Genomic DNA, 22,673 nt, shown 5'->3' with positions numbered 1-22,673 from the left:
TATCAAAGAGAATTTCCAGAACAAGTGTGGTTTTGGATACACGTCGGGAAGGGACTAAGGAAGAAAGTGTATTTTCAAAGCCATACAGGGAGCGTAGAATGACCTAAGTTGGTCTTTCTGCGTCATAGTGGAAGGGGCAATGGTGGTGTTTCAGGACTGAAAGTGTACGTATATCTTTATGTAACATACTGTAATAACCAGAGAAATTTCTTGTTTGCTTTAAACCCTGACTCTGCATTATGTGGAAGCCCTCTCTGCAAACACCCACTTAGATACAGCTTTTTAGATTTCTTATTCAAAGATCGCTTTCTATATTGACCCACATTGTTAATGAAAATTCCCCTTGTTAAGCAGTTCTGTTAATATTCCAAAGCTACACGCATGTCAGATACTTAGCCCTGTCAATATTTTTTTCTCGGGCTGTACTATTCATATCAGTATTTCAGAGTGGTTTCATCACTGTATTTCAGAGTGCAACAACCAGTCAAAAGGAAAACAAACATCTTTTACAATTCCTCTGAACTGAGTAGAAATGTTTTGTATATTGTCTATTTTGTCTGGCACATTTCATTTGATAGCTTTTGGGGCTTACAGTGAAATAAAAGACGAAAAAAAAAAAAGGAATAAAGCCGATTATCCACATGTAGAGGGGGACTGTATCTGATTCATAAGGCAGATAAAGTGCAGTTTATAATTTGGGGTGAAAATGCATTTTGGATTCTTAGTGTTTCAGGAATTGTGACTTATGGAACCTTCAGTTCAAGTAGATCAAGCAGTGGATCTAACCAGTTTAACTTTACAGTGTCCAGTCTTCTCTCTGATCTACTTCACTATGATTTGATTGTGTCCCATGAGTTAATGTGTCATGCTTTACATGCTCTTTCCTATAAATGCGTTTAATCTTTGGGTGAACCTCTTTAGCTACACCGAAAAAGCAATTTCATTCATCTGTACATTTATAGCATGTTTTTTCTGTTCCTCAGTTGACTTACCTTTGTCAATTTCTTTAAGCTAATGTATCTATAAACTTAAGCAAAGTGAAGGAAATTTTGGTAAACATTCCCATTTTATTCCTGGGAGAGTTCAGAGTCTAGTTTCAACTTATCTGGCTTTCTATAGACAACCTATCTGATACCTTGAACATGGAATATCGGCCTTCTATTGTCCTGCTTTCTAGGTGGAGTTAGAATTGGAATAAGCACTCTTTTGGGGTAAACAGAGATAGCTGTCAGCAAGTTTTTCTGTGTTAGGATGGGGAAAGCATTCATCGACTCTTGATTTGGAAATGAGATGTGATCATTGTGATTAATAATTCCTAATATATTCAAGGCATATTTAGTGCCCATGTACATCATCCGTGAACCACGCCTTTCACTCCAGTTTGTTCTAGAAGATGGGAGTATCCAGTAATGAACCAGCAGCTCATTACAGCAAATTACTAGAATTCTCAAACCCATTAGAAATGGACTCCCAAAGTTCAGCTTTCCCTTAAGTTCAGCTGGACGTTTACATGCAGAATACACAGTAACTAACACAACAGGTGCACATGGAAAGGAATTCCCTCAGGGGCCTGTCGTGCCAATGGGAGCATTATGGTTTATCTGTGCATGGCCGGGTAAAGAATCTCCTTTTAGGCACCACTGACAGCAGTGAATGGAGTAAAAATAAGCATTGTTTCCTCATGGTCTATATTTGGTTCCTGCAGATTGTGGAGTTATGACATCATGGCTGATCTTAATGCGGGAGATTCAAGAGCAATGGTACTATGTGGTGGCCTGAGGTTTGTAAGCGATGATCTTCGGAACTTCTTGTAAGTTACTGCTGGGTCCTTTTAATTCGTTTGTGTTAACTCAGGGTCATGATTAAGGACTTTTTACTTGAATCACAGTGTTTCTTTCCAAGCCCCCTAACCCAAGAACTGGTTGTCCTTCTTTGCCCACGGCTTTGGTGTTAGGCTGCAGTTTGCTCTTTGAAAAGCTGAATAACATAGTGGCATTCAGTGCATACTAAAGGCAGCATTTTGTCATATTAGAACAGCATGTTATTTTATTCAATAGGAAAGACTGAAAACAGAAGTCTGGGATTCTTTCACAATTTAATTAATGGAACCCTCCTGTACTCAGATAATTTACAACCATTACCATGACTGATCCTGGGACAAAGAAAAGATGAGTGAAAGGACAGAAAGAAAAGTACTAAAGTACCATTTATAATCTGCACAAACGCCCAGCCAAATGTTTTAAAGGTACAGATAGCAATGAGGCCTGGCTTCCACCTAAGACTTAGGCTGATCTACCTACATTGTTTAGGAGTGAGAAAAAAATCACATCGCTGAGAGACATAGTAAACAACCTAAGTCCCAGTATAGAATTATTCCATTCACCTAGCTACCAGGAGGTGGATTTACTGCAGTGACGGAAAAAACCCTTCTCCCACCGTACCAAGTATCCACATTACAGTGGTACAGCGGCAGCTGTGCCACTGTAGTGCTTGTACTGTAAATGTAGTTTGAGTATTGTAAAGTGTCTAGGCCACAAGCCTGAAGGGGAAAAGAAAAACGGTTTGAACAAGTCCTACAGAATGAGAAGGACGAGAGAAAATGAGACTAGGGAAGATAGAATCATAGAATATCAGGGTTGGAAGGGACTTCTGGAGGTCATCTAGTCCAACCCCCTGCTCAAAGCAGGACCAACACCAACTAAATCATCCCAGCCAGGGCTTTGTCAAGCCGGGCCTTAAAAACCTCTAAGGATGGAGATTCCACCACCTCCCTAGGTAATCCATTCCAGATGAAAGACAGACGGATGGGAATAGAAGCAAGTTCTGTGGAGCTTTGGGTTAGTAAAGCTTTTTAAACATGTCCAGTTCTGTGCACAGTCCTAGAGATCCCACAGACAGGGCTTTGGTTCTGAGGGACACATCAAGGCAGCTTTCAGAATAATTTTGATTTTCAAATTAATTTTGAATTTCAATTTTTAGCTTTTTAAATTAGTTACAATTTGGGAAAAAGTGATTTTTCTCAGCCTATTCGTTCTGGCGTGTTATAAATGCAATAGGGCTGGTGTAGTGGGATATCCCGGCGGGGAGGGGCCAGGGTCATTGGTAGTGAGCAAAGCCCTGAGAGCTCAGTATCGTAGAGCACAAGCCTTTTTACTGCCTGAACTAAAACACCCAGCTCAGGACTGTAGCTGATTCAAACCTGTATATGATCCAGCCACTAGAGGGGGACAGAGCCACATGGGGTAAGGGTGGGTTACACCGGCAGGTCCCTTTCCTTAGAACAGCACCATGCTCTGAACTGAAGCACAAGCTCCTGCTCACCCACATTTACTGTAAACAAACCAACCCCATTCTCCTGACCTGGCTGTAAAAGAAATACAGGAGTAAGTGACATATCAATGCCTTCCTGCAGTCAGGTTGGATTTTGAGGTCCCCACCTGCAGTTCAGTAGTTTCAAGCCAAGTCTGCAACATCTCAACAATTCCTGAAAACACCCCCTTGAAGAGCTGTGTTACTGACGCCTTGTGGGGAGAGGGTGTAAGTAGGGTGACCAGACAGCAAGTGTGAAAAATCAGGACAGAGGGTGGGGGGTAATAGGAACCTATATAAGAAAAAGACCCCAAAATCGGGACTGTCCCTATAAAATCGGGACATCCGGTCACCCTAGGTGTAAGGTGCACGTGCAGCAAGGAGAGCTGAGATCTTGCTGTTTCCATAGAGTCTGAGAGATGGATTTTGCAGCCCCCACTCCCTGTGAGCACTGAGTAGCCCCACAGCAATCAATGGGACTGTCCATGTCAGTAAATGCTCACCACCCTGAGCAAGGGCTGCACAATCCAGCCCTTTACATGCAGAAAGGACACTGATGTCCCTGCCCAGAGCTCACAGGGTGAGTGGGATGTGGGGGGAGCAGGCCAGGCTACAGACTGCACCAGCGCTTCTCCTCCCCTCCCCCAAGGGAAAGGCACCTGCTGGCAGTGAGCTCAGCAGGCAGGGCTGTGGCTCTGGCAGGCAGCTGGGACTGTGAGCTCTTTGGGGAGGGACCGTCTTTGTGTTCTATGTTTGTGCAGCACCCAGCACAATGAAGTCCTAGCCTATGACAGTGGCTCCTAGGCACCATACTGACCAAGTTTTCCAGCATGTCAGGGAGACTCCCAATTTAATAATGTTATTTCCTGCAGCTACATATGCATCAGCCACACATGTGCATTAGTGTGTCTCTCTCTATCATAAAGAACCCAATGGTGTGCAGTGCCCTCCGCCTCAACGGACTGTCAGCCATCATAGAAATGTAGGGCTGGAAGGGACCTTGAGAGGACATTAATTTCAGACCCAAGACCAAGTAAACCTTAGACCATCCCTGATAGGTGTTTTTCCAACTGTTCTTAAAAACCTCTAATGATGGAAATTCCACAACCTCTCTTGGAAGTTTATTCTAGAGTTACGTATCCTTCTAGTTAAGAACATGAGAATGGCCATACTGGATCAGACCAAAGGTCCACCTAGCCCAGTATCCTGTCTTCCGACAGTGGTCAAGGCTAGGTACACCAGAGGGAATGAACAGAACAGGTAATCATCAGATGATCCATCCCCTGTCGCCCATTCCCACCTTCTGGCAAAGAGCGGCTAAGGACAGCATCCCTACCCATCCTGGCTAATAGTCATTGATGGATCTATCCTCCATGAATTTATCTAGTTCTTTTTTGAACCCTGTTATAGTCTTGGCCTTTATAACATGCTCTGGCAAGGAGTTCCACAGTTTCACTGTGCATTGTGTGAAGAAATAGTTCCTTTTGTTTGTTTTAAACCTGCTGCCTATTAATTTCATTTGGTGACCCCTAGTTCTTGTGTTATGGGAAGGAGTAAATAATTCCTTATTCACTTTCTCCACACCAGTCATGGTTTTATAAACCTCAATCATATCCCCCCTTACTCATTTCTTTTCCAAGCTGATAAGTCTGTCTTATTTATCTGTCCTCATATGGAAACCGTTCTATACCCCTAATAATTTTTGTTGCCCTTTTATGAAACTTTTCCAATTCCAATATATCTTTTTTGAGATGGGGCGACACATCTGCATGCAGTATTTGTGATGTGGGTGTACCATGGATTTATATAGAGGCAATATGATATTTTCTGTCTTAGAATCATAGAACTGGAAGGGACCTCAAGAGGTCATCTACTCCAGTCCCCTGCACTCAAGGCAGGACTAATTATTATCTAGACCAAGGATCTCAATCTCAAATCACCATGAATGCCACATGAGAACTAGTACATTGGCCCAAGGGCTGCATCACTGACACCTTTTCATACAAAGATACAAAAGCCCCCCACCTCTGTCCCTGGCCCCGCCCTCACTCCACTCCTTCGATGAGGCCCCACCCCGCCTCTTCCCACCCCTTCCCTGTCCCCATTCAAACCCCTTCCCCAAATCCCTGCCCCTGCCTCTTCTCCGTCTCCTCCCCTGAGTGCCCCACTCCTCCCCCCTTCCTCCTGGAAAATCCTAAGCGCCACCAAACAGCTGTTTAGCAGTGGGACATGCTGGGAGATAGGCAGAGGAGCGGGGACGCGGTGCACTCGGGGGAGGGTGGGGCAGAGGCGGAGGGGCAAGGGGAGCTATGTTGGGCCGCAGGAAATAACTCTGCGGGCCTTGTGTTTTGAGATCCTGTTCTAGACCATCCCTGACAGGTGTGTGTCCAACCTGCTCTTAAAAATCCCCAATGATGGAGATTCCACAACCTCCCTAGGCAATTTATTCCAGCGTTTAACCACTCTGACAGTTAGGAAGCTTTTCCTAATGTCCAACCTAAACCACCCTTGCTGCAATTTAAGCCCATTGCTTCTTGTCCTATCCTCAGAGTTTAAGAAGAACAATTTTTCTCCCTCCTCCTCGTAACAACCTTTTATGTACTTGAAAACTGTTATCATGTCCCCTCCCAGTCTTCTCTTCTCCAGACTAAACAAACTCAATTTTTTCAGTCTTCCCTCATAGGTCATGTTTTCTAGACCTTTAATCATTTTTGTTGCTCTTCTCTGGACTTTCTCCAATTTGTCCACATCTTTCCTGAAATGTGGCACCCAGAACTGGACACAATACTCCAGTTGAGGCCTAATCAGCGCGGAGTAGAGCAGAAGAATTACTTCTCGTGTCTTGCTTACAATACTCCTGCTAATGCATCCCAGAATGATGTTTGCATTTTTTGCAACAGTGTCACACTGTTGATTCATATTTAGCTTGTGATCCACTATGATCTCCAGATCTCTGTCCTAGGCAGTCATTTCCCATTTTGTATGTGTGCAACTCATTGTTCTTTCCCAAGTGGAGTACTTCGCATTTGTTCTTATTGAATTTCATCCTATTTACTTCAGACCATTTCTCCAGATCATTTTGAATTTTAATCCTATCTTCCAAAGCACTTGCAACCCCTCCCAGCTTGGTATCATCTCCAAACATTATAAGTGTACTCTCTATGCCATTATCTAAATCATTGATGAAGTTATTGAACAGAACCGGACCTAGAACCGATCCCTGCGAGACCCCACTTGATATACCCTTCCAGCATGACTGTGAAGCACTGATAACTACTCTCTGGGAATGATTTTCCAACCAGTTATTCACCCACCTTATAGTAGTTCCATCTAGGTTGTATTTCCCTAGTTTGTTTATGAGAAGGTCATGCGAGACAGTATCAAAACCCTTGCTAAAGTCAAGATATAGCACGTCTACCACTTCCCCCCATCACAAGGCTTATTACCCTGTCAAAGAAAGCTATCAGGTTGGTTTGACATAATTTGTTCTTGACAAATCCATGCTGACTGTTATTTATCACCTTATTATCTTCTAGGTGTTTGCAAATTGATTGCTTAATTATTTGCTCCATTAGCTTTCCGGGTAAAGAAGTTAAGCTGACTGGTCTGTAATTCCCCAAGTTGTCCTTATTTCCCTTTTTATAGATGGGCACTATATTTGCTCTTTTCCAGTCTTCTGGAATGTCTCCTGTCTTCCATGACTTTTCAAAGATAATTGCTAATGGCTCAGATATCTCCTCCGTCAGCTTCTTGAGTATTCTAGGATGCATTTCATCGGGCCCTGGTGATTTGAAGACGTCTAAATATTTTTTGACATGTTCTTTCCCTATTTTAGCTTCTGATTCTACCTCATTTTCACTGGTATTCACTATGTTAGACGTCCAATCGCCACCAACCTTCTTGGTGAAAACTGAAACAAAGAAGTCATTAAGCACCTCCGCCATTTCCACATTTTCTGTTTATTGTCTTTCCCCCCTCATTGGGTAACAGGCCTACTCTGTCCTTGGTCTTCCTCTTGCTTCTAATGTATTTGTAGAATGTTTTCTTGTTTCCTTTTATGTCCCCAGCTAGTTTGATTCATAGATTCATAGATTCTAGGACTGGAAGGGACCTCGAGAGGTCATCAAGTCCAGTCCCCTGCCCGCATGGCAGGACCAAATACTGTCTAGACCATCCCTGATAGACATTTATCTAACCTACTCTTAAATATCTCCAGAGATGGAGATTCCACAACCTCCCTAGGCAATTTATTCCAGTGTTTAACCACCCTGACAGTTAGGAACTTTTTCCTAATGTCCAACCTAGACCTCCTTTGCTGCAGTTTAAACCCACTGCTTCTGGTTCTATCCTTAGAGGCTAAGGTGAACAAGTTTTCTCCCTCCTCCTTATGACACCCTTTTAAATACCTGAAAACTGCTATCATGTCCCCTCTCAGTCTTCTCTTTTCCAAACTAAACAAACCCAATTCTTTCAGCCTTCCTTCATAGGCCATGTTCTCAAGACCTTTAATCATTCTTGTTGCTCTTCTCTGGACCCACTCCAATTTCTCCACATCTTTTTTAAAATGCGGTGCCCAGAACTGGACACAATACTCCAGCTGAGGCCTAACCAGAGCAGAGTAGAGCGGAAGAATGACTTCTTGTGTCTTGCTCACAACACACCTGTTAATACATCCCAGAATCATGTTTGCTTTTTTTGCAACAGCATCACACTGTTGACTCATATTTAGCTTGTGGTCCACTATAACCCCTAGATCCCTTTCTGCCGTACTCCTTCCTAGACAGTCTCTTCCCATTCTGTATGTGTGAAACTGATTTTTCCTTCCTAGGTGGAACACTTTGCATTTGTCTTTGTTAAACTTCATCCTGTTTACCTCAGCCCATTTCTCCAATTTGTCCAGATCATTTTGAATTATGAACCTGTCCTCCAAAGCAGTTGCAATCCCTCCCAGTTTGGTATCATCCGCAAACTTAATAAGCGTACTTTCTATGCCAATATCTAAGTCGTTGATGAAGATATTGAACAGCGCCGGTCCCAAAACAGACCCCTGCGGTACCCCACTCGTTATGCCTTTCCAGCAGGATTGGGAACCATTAATGACAACTCTGAGTACGGTTATCCAGCCAGTTATGCACCCACCTTATAGTAGCCCCATCTAAATTGTATTTGCCTAGTTTATCGAAAAGAATGTCATGCAAGACTGTATCAAATGCCTTACTAAAGTCTAGGTATACCACATCTACAGCTTCACCCTTATCCACAAGGCTCGTTATCCTATCAAAGAAAGCTATCAGATTGGTTTGACATGATTTGTTCTTCACAAATCCATGCTGGCTGTTCCCTATCACCTAACCACCTTCCAAGTGTTTGCAGATGATTTCCTTAATTACTTGCTCCATTATCTTCCCTGGCACAGAAGTTAAACTAACTGGTCTGTAGTTTCCTGGGTTGTTTTTATTTCCCTTTTTATAGATGGGCACTATATTTGCCCTTTTCCAGTCTTCTGGAATCTCTCCCGTCTCCCATGATTTTCCAAAGATAATAGCTAGAGGCTCAGATACCTCCTCTATTAGCTCCTTGAGTATTCTAGGATGCATTTCATCAGGCCCTGGTGACTTGCAGGCATCTAACTTTTCTAAGTGATTTTTAACTTGTTCTTTTTTTTATTTTATCTGCTAAACCTACCCCCTTCCCATTAGCATTCACTATGTTAGGCATTCCTTCAGACTTCTCGGTGAAGACGGAAACAAAGAAGTCATTAAGCATCTCTGCCATTTCCAAGTTTCCTGTTACTGTTTCTTCCTCTTCACTAAGCAGTGGGCCTACCCTGTCTTTGGTCTTCCTCTTGCTTCTAATGTATTGATAAAAAGTGTTCTTGTTTCCCTTTATTCCCGTAGCTAGTTTGAGCTCATTTTGTGCCTTTGCCTTTCTAATCTTGCCCCTGCATTCCTGTGTTGTTTGCCTATATTCATCCTTTGTATTGTGTCCTAGTTTCCATTTTTTATATGACTCCTTTTTATTTTTTAGATCATGCAAGATCTCGTGGTTAAGCCAAGGTGGTCTTTTGCCACATTTTCTATCTTTCCTAACCAGCGGAATAGCTTGCTTTGGGGCCCTTAATAGTGTCCCTTTGAAAAACTGCCAACTCTCCTCAGTTGTTTTTCCCCTCAGTCTTGATTCCCATGGGACCTTACCTATCAGCTCGCTGAGTTTACCAAAATCTGCCTTCCTGAAATCCATTGTCTCTATTTTGCTGTTCTCCCTTCTACCCTTCCTTAGAATTGAAACTCTATGATTTCATGATCACTTTCACCCAGGCTGCCTTCTACTTTCAAATTCTCAACGAGTTCCTCCCTATTTGTTAAAATCAAGTCTAGAACAGCTTCCCCCCTAGTAGCTTTTTCAACCTTCTGAAATAAAAAGTTGTCTCCAATGCAGTCCAAGAATTTGTTGGATAGTCTGTGCCCCGCTGTGTTATTTTCCCAACATATATCCGGATAGTTGAAGTCCCCCATCACCACCAAATCTTGGGCTTTGGATGATTTTGTTAGTTGCTTAAAAAAAGCCTCATCCACCTCTTCCACCTGGTTAGGTGGCCTGTAGTAGACTCCTAGCATGACATCTCCCTTGTTTTTTACCCCTTTTAGCCTAACCCAGAGACTCTCAACACTTCCGTCTCCTATGTCCATCTCTACCTCAGTCCAAGTGTGCACATTTTTAATATATAAGGCAACACCTCCTCCCTTTTTCCCCTGTCTATCCTTCCTGAGCAAGCTGTACCCATCCACACCAACATTCCAATCATGTGTATTATCCCACCAAGTTTCAGTGATGCCAACAATGTCATAGTTGTATTTATTTATTAGCACTTCCAGTTCTTCCTGCTTATTCCCCATACTTCTCGCATTTGTATATAGGCATCTAAGATACTGGTTTGATCTTTCCTCCCAGTTTTGTCCTGACCCTCCTTTCTCTCTGACAATATAGCCCACACTCCCTCTCGTTTCCGACCCATCTCCCCGGTCTCCATGTTCCCCACTTACCTGTGGGCTTTGCTCACCTGTCCCCGTCGAACCTAGTTTAAAGCCCTCCTCACTAGGTTAGCCAGTCTGTGTCCAAATAGGGTCTTTCCTCTCCTCGAAAGGTGAACGCCATCTCTGCCTAGCAGTCCTTCCTCGAATAGCATCCCGTGGTCTAGGAAGCCAAAGCCCTCCTGGCGACACCATCTTCGCAGCCAGGCATTCACCTCCATGATGCATCTGTCTCTGCCCGGGCCCTTACCTTTGACAGGAAGAATCGAAGAGAATACCACCTGCGCTCCAAACTCCTTCACCCGTACTCCCAGAGCCCTGTAGTCACTCTTGATCCGCTCAGTGTCACACCTTGCAGTATCATTTGTGCCCACATGGATGAGTAGCATGGGGTAGTAGTCGGAGGGCTGGATAATCCTCGACAATGCCTCCGTAACGTCTCGGATTCGGGCTCCCGGCAGGCAGCATACCTCCCGAGATGAAATGTCAGGGCGACAGATGGGCGCCTCCGTCCTCCTCAGCAGAGAGTCTCCGACCACCACTACCCTACGTTTCCTATTCGCAGTGGTGGCAGCAGACCTCCCAGCCTTAGGGGTACGAGGCTTCTCCTCTTTTACTGTAGGGAGTGATTCCTTCTTTCCTGTATCAAGAAGAGCATAACGGTTACCTATTACCACGGCAGGAGGGTTCGGAGCAGGGGTGGAGCACTGCCCGCTGCCAGAAGTAACCAGCTGCCAGTGTCCACCCTGAGCCATCTCCTCCTCCACCAGTGGTGTATCAGCAGTCCTGTGTACTGGGACAGCTACCTCAGCTGTCTCCACATGGACACTGTGGAGGAATTGCTCGTGGATTCGGATGCTCCTCAACCTAGCCACCTCCTCCTGTAGCTCTCCCACCTGCTGCCTGAGAGATTCCACCAGCAGGCACCTCTCACATTGGATGGTCCCCCCAGCCTGGATATCAGTAAGTGGAAATTGCAAGTTACAGTCTCTGCAAAACCACACCAGGATCTGGGTAGTAGCATCCATGCTCAGGCGCTCTGTCTGGCTACAGGCACAGGTGGAGGAGACAGAAGCAGTGCTGGCACAGGTGTTGCGGATCTTCCTAACCATCGTAAGCCTCCCTCTGTCAAACTCCCGTCTGCAGCCCCCTGTCCGCTGAAAGGGTTGTTTAAGCAAGAAGTTTTGAATGTAGTTGGTTATAGGTTCAAAGGGGAATAAAGAGAAAACAGATAGAACCGGCAAGTAACCCTCGCCCCCTTCCTGCTCCCTTCCAAACTCCCTTACGAAACTCCCTGTTAGCAGCCTCTTGTTTTGTGCCTTGGCTTTTCTAATTTTGTCCCTACATACTTGTGTTATTTGTTTATATTCATCCTTTGTCATTTGTTTCCACTTTCTGTAGGACTCTTTTTTGAGTTTTAGATCATTGAAGATGTGTTCTCTTTCCATACTTCCTATCTTTTCCACATAGTGGGATAGTTTGCTCTTGTGCCCATAATAATGTCTCTTTGAAAAACTGTCAACTGTCTTCAATTGTTTTTCCCCTTAGACTTGCTTCCCATGGGATTTTACCTACCAACTCTCTGAGTTTGCTAAAGTCTGCCTTCTTGAAATCCATTGTCTTTATTGTGCTGTTCTCCCTCCTACCATTCCTTAGAATCATGAACTCTACCATTTCATGATCACTTTCACCCAAGTTGCCTTCCACTTTCAAATTCTCAACCAGTTCCTCCCTATTTGTCAAAATCAAATCTAGAACAGCCTCCCCCCTACTAGCTTTCTCCACCTTCTGAAATAAAAAAAATTGTCTCCATACATTCCAAGAATTTGTTGGATAATCTGTGCCCCGCTGTGTTATTTTCCCAACAGATGTCTGGGTAGTTGAGGTCCCCCATCACCACCAAGTCCTGTGCTTTGGATGATTTTGTTAGTTAAAAAAAAGCCTCATCCACCTCTTCTTCCTGGTCTGGTGGTCTGTAGTAGACCCCTACCATGACATCACCCTTTGTTTTTTACCCCTTTTATATTTACCCAGAGACTTTCAACAAGTCTGTCTCTTATTTCTATCTCAACCTCAGTCCAAGTGTATATGTTTTTAATATATAAGCTACACCTCCTCCCTTTTTTCCCTGCCTGTCCTTCCTGAGCAAGCTGTATCCTTCTATATCAATATTCCAGTCATGCATATTATCCCCCCAAGTCTCCGTGATACAAACTATGTCATAGTTGTGTTTATTTACTAGCATTTCAAGTTCTTCCTGCTTATTTCCCATACTTTCCACATTAGTATACAGACATCTAAGATAATGATTTGATTTCCACCCCCAGTTCTGTTTTGTCTCTCCCTTATTTCTGCTATAACAGCCCTTGCTCCCCCCAGATTCTATCCCTTTCTTAATGATGCCCTAAATTCTGTTTGCTTTTTTGACTGCCGCTGCACGTTGAGTGGATGTTTTCAGAGAACTATCCACAGTGACTGCAAGATCTTTCTTGAGTGGTAACAGCTAATTTATACCCCATCATTTTATATGTATAGTTGGGATTATGTTTTCCAGTGTGCATTACTTTGCATTTATCAACATTGAATTTAATCTGCCATTTTGTTGCCCAGACACCCAGTTTTGAGAGATCTTTTTGTAGCTCTTCGCAGTCTGCCTAGGACTTAACTATCTTGAGTAGTTTTGTATCCTCTGCAGATTTTGTCAGCTCACTGTTTACCTCTTTTTCCAGATCATTTATGAATATGTTGAATAGGACTGGTCCCAGTACAGACCCCCAGAGGACACCACCTCTCTCCATTCTGAAAACTGATAATTTATTCCTACACTTTGTTTCCTATCTTTTAACCAGTTACCAATCCACGAAAGGACCTTCCCTCTTAACCCATGACAGTTTACTTTGCTTAAGAGCCTTTGGTGAGGGACCTTGTCAAAGGCTTTCTGAAAATCTAAGTACACTATATCCACTGGATCCCCCCTGTCCACATGCTTGTTGACCCCCTCAAAGAATTCTAGTAGATTGGTGAGGCATGATTTCCCTTTACATAAACCATGTTAACTCTTCCCTAACAAATTATGTTCATCTGTGTGTCTGACAATTTTGTTCTTTACTATAGTTTCAACCAGTTTGCCCGGTACTGAAGTTAGGCTTACCGGCCTATAATTGCCAGTATCCCCTCTGGAGCCCTTTTAAAAAATTTGAGTCACATTAGCAATCCTCCAGTCATCTGGTACAGAAGCTGATTTAAATGATATGTTACAGACTACAGCTAGTAGTTCTGCAATTTTGCATTTGAGTTCCTGCAGAACCCTTGTGTGAATACTGTCTGGTCCTGGTGACTTATTACTGTTTAGGTTATCAGTTTGTTCCAAAACCTCCTCTAATGACATCTCAATCTGGGTCAGTGCCTCTGATTTGTCACCTAAAAAGAATGGCTCAGGTTTGGGAATCTCCCTCACATCCTCAGCAGTGAAGACCGGTGCAAAGAATTTATTTAGTGTCTCCGCAATGGCCTTATCGTCTTTGAGTGCTCCTTTAGCATCTCAGTGGTCCAGTGGCCCCACTGATTGTTTAGCCGGCTTCCTGCTTCTGATGTACTTAAAATTTTTGCTATTACTTTTTTAATCTTTGGCTAGCTGTTCTTCAAATTCTTTTTTGGCCTTCCTAATTATATTTTTACACTTCATTTGCCAGAGTTTATGCTCCTTTTTATTTTCCCCACTAGGATTTAACTTCTGCTTTTTACAGGATGCCTTTTTGCCTCTCACTGCTTCTTTTACTTTGTTGTTTAGCCACAATGGCTCTTTTTTGGTTCTCTTATTGTGTTTTTTAATTTGGGGTATACATTTAAGTTGAGCTTCTATTATGGTGTCTTTAAAAAGTTTCCATGCAGCTTGCAGGGATTTTACTTTTGGTGATGTACCTTTTAATTTCTGTTTCACTAACTTCCTCATTTTTGTGTAGTTCCCCTTTCTGAAATTAAATGCTGAAGTGTTGGGCTGCTGTGGTGTTTTCCCCACCACAGGGATGTTAAGTTTAATTATATTATGGTCACTATTATCAAGCGGTCCAGCTATATTCACCTCTTGGACAAGATCCTCAGGGCGAAAAGATACCACAACATCATCTGGAAGGAGGGTCCCAACTGTGGGATCGTTTCCCTTTGCTTCAGTTGGATGTTCCCCTTCATCCTCCTCAACAGCACAGAGGCTGTCAGACTGGGGGGATGAACCATTCTATTGTGTCCTGGAAAGTCTCATCTATGTACCTCTCTGTGTCTCCCTTAGCTACTCTAGCTCAGCCACCCTTGTCTCCAAAGTCCATACATGGTCTCTTAGGGCCAGGAGCTTCTTGCACCGAATGCACACATACGCTACCTGGCCATAGGGCAGGTAATCACACATGCTGCATTGGATGCAATAAACTGGATAGCCCCACTCTGTTGCTGGACTTCTGCCTGCATTATCTTTCTACTCCTGAACCTCATTCCTTTGTTGGTGTTTTGTTTTTATCAGGGAGTGTTTATAGCTTAAAGTATGTTAAGTTTATCTAGCTCTCCCTCCCCACTCGCCCTGGAGAACTCCCTTGCAAAACTCCCCTGTTAACCACTCCTGTTCACTAGCACCTCCGGTCACTTACGAGCGAGCAGGCTTTTTAAAGCCCTGGTCTTCCTGAGTAGCCACGCCCCCTGGTTAAGGGTTGATGGGTGCTGATGGGCTTAGGGATCAAAGCCTTGTTGAGAAGCTCTCAGCCTTGCCTAGCAGGATGCTAGGCTCAGCACACAAATGGTCAGCCCACAGTCCCCCAAATAAACAGACCACATGGTATATTTCAGTCAAGCAGGAAGCACAACACAAACACACACACTACAGACAACAAACTTACCCCAAGGGTCACATAATCACTCCTTCTTCACCTGGAGAACTTCCTTGCAAAACTCCTCTGGTCGCTTAGGAGCGGGCTTTTTAAAGTTGGAAAGTTTTTCCTAATAGCTAACCTAAATCTCCCCTGCTGCAGATTAAGCCCATTGCTTCTTATCCTACCTTCAGTGAACATGCATCGTGTCTGCATTGAGAATTAACACTTCTTTTCTTTCTTGCTTTTCCCCACAGAGTGAATTGTTTCGATCTAAGCGAAGAGAAACATCCAGAGCTGTATGCTGTGAAAAAGATAAAACCTGAGCTGTACATATGGTAGGTCAGTGATACTCAGACCTCACTGGTTCAGGAGACAAATATTTAGTTTACACACACACACAAACACACACGCGCACACACACACACACACACACACTCTCACAGCAAATAAGTTAATAACTTAGTGCAAGTTGGTAACTTCTTTGATTAATATCACAGTAAAAGCATCCTAATTGGTTAATAATTAAATCACCCACTGTTTTAATATCACGTGCTGCAAAGAGCCGCAGGAGACACATCAAAGAGCCACTTGCAGCTCACAAGCCGCAATCTGAGTATCACTGTGGTAGGTTGATCAATGGGAGCTATTGCACCAAGGTGGCTCTGGCTTGGCTGCCCTGCCACTCGCTAGGACAGCAGCTGGGGCGGGGGACCCCATGCCCCACCTCCAGTGACTCCAGCAGCTTATTTCAGCATCTGGGGTAGGGGGGTAGATAGAGATTGTCAGGCCCAGCCCTCCTGCCTGAGGGTGAGAGGCTCAGGAGTTGGAGCTGGATTTGCTCCATGCTTGGTCTGACCTTGGGGGGAGGGGGAGGGGGGAGTAGCAGGAAGGGGGCCAGGACCTAGGGGAGGGGGAGATGTGGGATCATGAGATGGAGGAATCTGGGACAGGGCCGGCTCCAGAATTTTGGCCGCCCCAAGCAGCCAAACCAAAAAAAAAAAAAAAAAAAGCCGCGATCGCTATCTGCGGCGGCAATTCGGCGGGAGGTCCTTCTTTCCGAGCAGGAGTGAGCAGCTGGAGGTGCCGCCCCTCTCCAAAGTGGCCGCCCCAAGCACCTGCATTGTAAGCTGGTGCCTGGAGCCGGCCCTGGTCTGGGAACCTCCCTTTTCAGTCTGAGTGTTCAGCAGGGAAACCCAGGAACCATCTTTGGATCCAGAGGGGAATTGTCATTCTGTTCTGATAGCTCAGTCACTGTTTGGGTCTTTACAAAGGGTTTGTAGTTTTACACAATTCCACAGCTATTAAGTCAGTATTATCTGTATCTACCTGCAACACTTGTTTATCCTGGATGTACATTTCTGTGTCAGCTTTGCAGGAGTCCAATAAAGATCATGAATCAAGAAATATTGTTCCACTTTAAAGTTTGTGTTTTTTTTTTTTTTGCCATTGTGTGTGCTAATGCATAAGAATTCTCCCGTTCTCCAGAGCCAGGGGAGTTCTCAGAGGTGTTAGCCAGACATTTTTTCATGGTTTCAGTTTTTTATCCGTGACAGCCAATACTTTCAGCACTTTGAATGGGCAAAAATGACAGTGTTTTTTTAACTTCTTTGGGTGCTCCTGACTTTTTCAGAAAGTTCTAAACTAGTTCATACACTGTGACTATATAGATGAAGATCCATTACCTTCTGAGTGGGCATTGTGCAGTGTTCTCCTACAATACAGTCTTACACAATGTTTTGGAAATTCTTGAAAACAATGCAGAGGGGTGAGATGCTTTAGGGACAGGCCCAGGACTATTGGAGAAGTTTTTGGTCATAAAACATGAGTCCCCTCACCCCCCCCCAAGCACATGGAGGTGGATTTTGATAGGCCATGTCTGCCACCAGGTGCATGGAGTGATTAGTATTAAGAATACAGAGAAGGTGACAAACACACACACACACACACACACACATTTCCAAATGCTTCTCATTACTCTTGGGCATGTGAAGTGCATTAGATCTGATTTAAAAAAAGTTTCAGCTCTGAGGAAACACTCATTTGTTCCCTTCCATGCTGAGGGCAACTTAGCTCAGGAGCCATACACTGGATTTGTGTGTGTGTGTGTTTATATTGATTGGAGCAGGCCCTGCAACAGTTTATCCTGCTAACCCTGGGTTGGTTTGTATGGTAATGATTCCTCTCTTACAGGACTAGGATGGAGCCAATAGGTTGTTGTGACACAAGGTCCAAATTCTGCCCTCAGTTACATACGTGCAGCTCCACTGACCCATCGAAGTTACATGTGGACAAGACCCAGGATCTTCCTGCCAGTGCAGGATGGTTCCTGCAGAAGCCAAAGGGGCTGCACAGGGGCTAACTCAAGGTGGAATTTGATCCTAACACGCTCTGGGTGATTCTCCCCTGCACAGCCCCATGTTCAGACAGCTGCATCTGACCAAAGCTGGTGTGAAGAACGTATTAAACCTTACTAGGGAATTTCACCTGCTCTATAGGCCTAAAACTGCTGCTATTGGAGTCAACTGGAACACTTCTGTTGAGTTCAGTGGAGCCGAAATGGTCTTTATGGGCCTGAGCCAAAGCCCACATGAAACAGATACCTCTAGGGAAACCTCTACACCATACCCCTATATCCCCCAACCAAAGGGTTGCTCTGCCTGGTTCCCCCAAAACCCCAGCACTCACATCCCCACTGTCCTTGAGCTCTTAGCTCCTTGCTCCACCCCCCCTCTGATGGGAACTGGACTTTGTCAGTGAGGCCCCCAGAATCCCCAAACCCCCCACTTGAGGTGACCGCCAGGGGACTCCCAACCCCTGACCCCCTCTGTGTGGTGTGCACCTCTGACCCTTCAGTCCTGCCCATCTGCCATCCCAAGTGGCTCTGACCCACAGCTCTCATGTACCTGTGAGACCTCATGTGCCTCTGCTACCCCATCCCCTCCCCATGTGTCTGTACAGCCCCATGCTGGGGGAGGTGTGGAGCAGCACTGCCCCAGGGCGAGGTCAGGGAGGAATCCTGGATTTACAGGAGGAGCACAGCACCTGCTACCCATTTCAAGGTGTGTTACACACCCCTATGTCCGCCAATCCCTCTCTGCGGGCTGATGCCTCAGCCCCACCTCTCCTACATTCCTGCCCTGGTGGGGTGACATGGAGGAAACAATCTCTGCACTGCCTTGAGCACAGGGACTGCAATTGTGCCTGGCCTTACATGGGCTGTGCAAGTTGGAGGGGAAGCGCTTGGTGCCCCTCCCCCTCTGTGCACCCGTGTGAAAGCATTTGAGTTAGTCTACAGTAGAGCAGTCTGTGAGGAACGTCAGAGGGACCCTACTGTGCCAGGCATTGACAAGCCCAAAGTAATGCACGTAGGAGGGAATAATTGGAACCAATCGTACACATTACTGGGCTCTCAAAACTGGCAATTACTTCCAGAGAAAATATTTGAAGGAGGAAAAACAATTATTTATTTGAAAATTTTAATGGAAATGTTCAGTTTTTCTTTACCCGAATAAGGTATGTGTGTGTTTGGAGGGGGGGAGGGGAGGTAAGAGATGGGGGGGAAGCCCCCCAAAATATTTATCCTGATTTGAATTGAAATACATTTTTGATTTAAGAGAAAAACTGGACGATTTTGAATGATACAAAAATGAGAAACGTTTTGTGTTGTTCAATGATACATTTTTTCCATTGAGCGGCTTTGGTGAGAAGATTTCAACAACTCAGGAAAAAGCCCTCAGCAACATTAGGGACAGTTCAGTCTTAATTTCAACTCCCCCAGCCCCATCCCACACAGAACCCTTGTGAAGCCCCTGAAGGAATCGTGGACATGGAGGGCAGGAAGGGACCTCAAGAGGTTGTCTAGTCCTTTCCCCACACGGGGCCAGGATTAGGGATGGGAAGGCCTGCGGCACGTTTGCGAATAGCTGTTTGTCTTTCTGTTGGATTTTTTCCTCCTCTGGGCCCTAGAAGTCCAGTTCTGGTGTCAGTGTTTTAAAAATGTTGAAAAATTAGAGATGGTGCAGAGAAGAGCCACAAAACTGTTTGAGGGCTGGAGAAAATGCCTTACAGTGAAACTTAAGAGGCTCAATCTGTTTAAAGAACAGGAGTACTTGTGGCACCTTAGAGACTAACAAATTTATTAGAGCATAAGCTTTCGTGGGCTACAGCCCACTTCTTCAGATGCATAGAATGGAACATATATTGAGGAGGTATATATACACATACAGAGAGCATGAACAGGTGGGAGTTGTCTTACCAACTCTGAGAGGCCAATTAAGTAAGAGGAAAAAAAAACTTTTGAAGTGATAATCAAGATAGCCCAGTACAGACAGTTTGATAAGAAGTGTGAGACTACTTCTGTTTAATTAATCAAAAAGATCGAGGTGACTTGATCATGGTGTAAAATACCTTCATGGTGGAGAAAATACCAGTTACTAAATGTCTCTCTAATTTAGCAGTGAAAGGCATGACAACAACCAGTGGCTGAAAGTTAAAGCCAGACAAATTCAAATTTTACCTAAAGCACAAATTGGTAACAGTGACAATGATTAGCCACTGGAACAAACTACCCAGGGAAGTGATGGATTCTTCATCTCCTACCATCTTCAAGACTGCTGCCATTCTGGAAGATCTACGTTAATCAAGTGCAATTTACTGGGCTCAATACAGGGTAAACTGAGTGAAATTCAATGGCCTGTGTTATATAGGAGGTCAGACAAGATGATGTAATGGTCCCTTCTGATTTAAAATCTCTGAATGTGTGTGTGGCTGGGTTTTCTCACCAGTTTTCTTAACTGTTACTGTCCCTATTGCACCATTTCCTTCTTTCTCATTTTAATCCTGACTTTGTGCGGGTGGTTGAAATGTGGATTGGTTTGTAGCTCTTTGCAGAATTCTATTTAAGGCCAAAAATGCCTAAGCTGCCTCTACCTGGTCTAGCAACTGCTATTGTTGTGAGGTTAGAATCATAGAATCATAGAATATCAGGGTTGGAAGAGGCCTCAGGAGGTCATCTAGTCCAACCCCCTGCTCAAAGCAGGACCAATTCCCAACTAAATCATTCCAGCCAGGGCTTTATCAAGCCGGGCCTTAAAAACCTCCAAGGAAGGAGACTCCACCACCTCCCTAGGTAACGCATTCCAGTGTTTCACCACCCTCCTAGTGAAATAGTTTTTTCTGATATCCAACCTGGACCTCCCCCACTGCAACTTGAGACCATTGCTCCTTGTTCTGTCATCTGCCACTGAGAACAGCCGAGCTCCATCCTCTTTGGAACCCCCCTTCAGGTAGTTGAAGGCTGCTATCAAATCCCCCCTCATTCTTCTCTTCTGGAGACTAAACAATCCCAGTTCCCTCAGCCTCTCCTCATAAGTCATGTGCTCCAGACCCCTAATCATTTTTGTTGCCCTCCGTAGGACTCTTCCCAATTTTTCCACATCCTTCTTGTAGTGTGGGGCCCAAAACTGGACACAGTATTCCAGATGAGGCCTCACCAATGTTGAATAAACGGGAACGATCACGTTCCTTGATCTGCTGGCAATGCCCCTACTTATACAGCCCAAAATGCCATTAGCCTTCTTGGCAACAAGAGCACACTGTTGACTCATATCCAGCTTCTCATCCACTGTGACCCCTAGGTCCTTTTCAGCAGAACTGCTACCTAGCCATTCGGTCCCTAGTCTGTAGCAGTGCATGGGATTCTTCCGTCCTAAGTGCAGGACTCTGCCACACCCATACATTCAGGGGTTGCAGCCCCTGTACGCCAGGTGTTCTCAGGGCCCTATAACCAGAGGGAGCATATGACTCCAAGGAAGCAAGGCCTGCTGGGAAGGTGGAAGCAAGATATAAAACAGCCCTGTGGGTGCAGAAGGGAAGCCAGGTGAAGCAGTGGCAAGGTGGACTAGAGGAAGCTGGGACTGTAGCTAATGAGGGGCTGTGATTAGCTGACTCTGTCTGAGGCGGCCTAGCAGGAGGCCAGTGGGAGAAGTTTGAAGCAGCCCTGGGCCAGGTAAAGCAGAACAGTTTGAAGTTTGCGCCATAACACATGGTCCCATGGAGCCTGGAGCAGAGGGAGGGCTTAGGTACCAATTAGAGGTGCAACCAAGGGATGAAGAACTTTGTACTTTATGTCAGTACTCAAGGGACCCCTGTAACCAAGGTGTGGAGGACTTTGGGAACCCCTTGCCTGGAAAGAGACTGCAGGAGCCTCTGTGCCCTCTGGACTCTAGGAGGGGAAGGACTAGCGGAACCCCTGACAGAAAGTGTTATGGTTTGTGGAAGTTGTGTGTTTGAAGGTTTGCACGCACACCCTCTTGGAAGAGGGCTGTAGAAGCCTGAGTGTTTATGGGAACCCATGGAGGGCTTGAGCCAGGAGGGCCTGGAGCACAGACAGCACTGGCCTGGAGCATGTGTGTTATGAGAGGAGAGGGAGCACTTGTAAAGCAGAAAAAGGAGGAAGCCACATCCTGGGAAAGTGGCTGCTGTAGGCAGCCATGGGAAGAAGAACTACAGGAGCCTTGGAGCAGCAATGAGAAGGGGGAATGGGAGGTTTGTGGTATTAGTTTATAGGCCTCTGTCTTAGCCTGAGATTGGGGTTTGAACTTTTGATACTCTTATATCCTTTACTAATATGTGTGAACAAAGACACTGTGTGTTACATCTGCCCACAAGAGATGGGGTGATAAGAGATGGAGTTAAAAGTGTTACAGGCTATGGTGGGAGTATAAAAGATGAGCATACACTGGAAGGCTGCCTGGCTCCTCTCTCAAGCCAAGGTCAAGAAACCAGTTAGGAGGGGCAAGGGGAAATGCGGGGCAGGCATAAGAAACACTAAAAGCCAAAGAAAAGCCTGACCGGAACATGACTTCACTCCTTACCCCTCCCATGGGATACAGAAGAGGTGGGATGAAGATCCCAGACTCACGACCCTCCAAAATGGAACATGACCATAAATTGTAAGGGGTGGGACTAGGGACATGTACTGCGAGTATGTTTGGGCTTGCTAAGAAAGAGGAGGTGGGAATGGGGATACGGGAAAATGCCGTGTGGCATCAGAGCTGGGAGCAGAACACTGGGAATCGGGCTGTGCTAGTGGATAGAACTATGGATATTCTTGCTTGGAACTAACCCCAATAAGCACTGCATTGCCTGCACTTTGAACTTCTGGTCTTCTGCTTTCACTTTTAAAAACAAGACCAATGAGAAGAGAAGGCTCTGTGCACACTGGGGGTGGTATGTGGATATTTGCAAGTCCACTAGTTATTCTGGACACCAGGTGGCACTGCATAATTAAAACCTTAGCTTCAATTTAAGAGTGTTTTTTTTCCCCACTGGTGACAGGGCTAGTTCTAACAGTGACTGCTTTTGAAGAAACAGGAAATGCAGGGGCCACATGCAAAAGTGAAACTATGCTCTGATCATACCAGATTGCAGAGAACTGGTGTCCTCTCTTTCTGGATGGAAAAAAACCTCAAATTCT

At 44.9% G+C, this 22,673-nt stretch overlaps 2 protein-coding genes across 3 annotated transcripts in view; one reads left to right on the top strand and one right to left on the bottom strand.

Annotated features, from left to right (window-relative positions):
- LOC128836349 (NACHT, LRR and PYD domains-containing protein 3-like) overlaps nt 1-16,063 on the top strand; it is a 65,787-nt gene extending 49,724 nt beyond the window's left edge. For both annotated transcript variants that reach the window (XM_054026558.1, XM_054026557.1), the window contains 2 exons: nt 1,706-1,810; nt 15,451-16,063. In XM_054026558.1, coding sequence (XP_053882533.1) covers nt 1,706-1,810; nt 15,451-15,535 — 190 coding nt within the window. In that variant the 3' untranslated portion in view covers nt 15,536-16,063. The remainder of the gene's footprint in view (nt 1-1,705; nt 1,811-15,450) is intronic.
- The window catches only part of LOC128836107 (uncharacterized), a 342,237-nt gene that overhangs the window by 155,161 nt on the left and 164,403 nt on the right, over nt 1-22,673 (bottom strand). The window lies entirely within an intron of this gene.

The sequence above is a fragment of the Malaclemys terrapin genome, chromosome 4 (assembly GCF_027887155.1).
Source record: "Malaclemys terrapin pileata isolate rMalTer1 chromosome 4, rMalTer1.hap1, whole genome shotgun sequence".
In the NCBI taxonomy this organism is placed as follows: Eukaryota; Metazoa; Chordata; order Testudines; family Emydidae; genus Malaclemys; species Malaclemys terrapin.
This window is presented reverse-complemented; position numbering and strand designations above follow the sequence as displayed.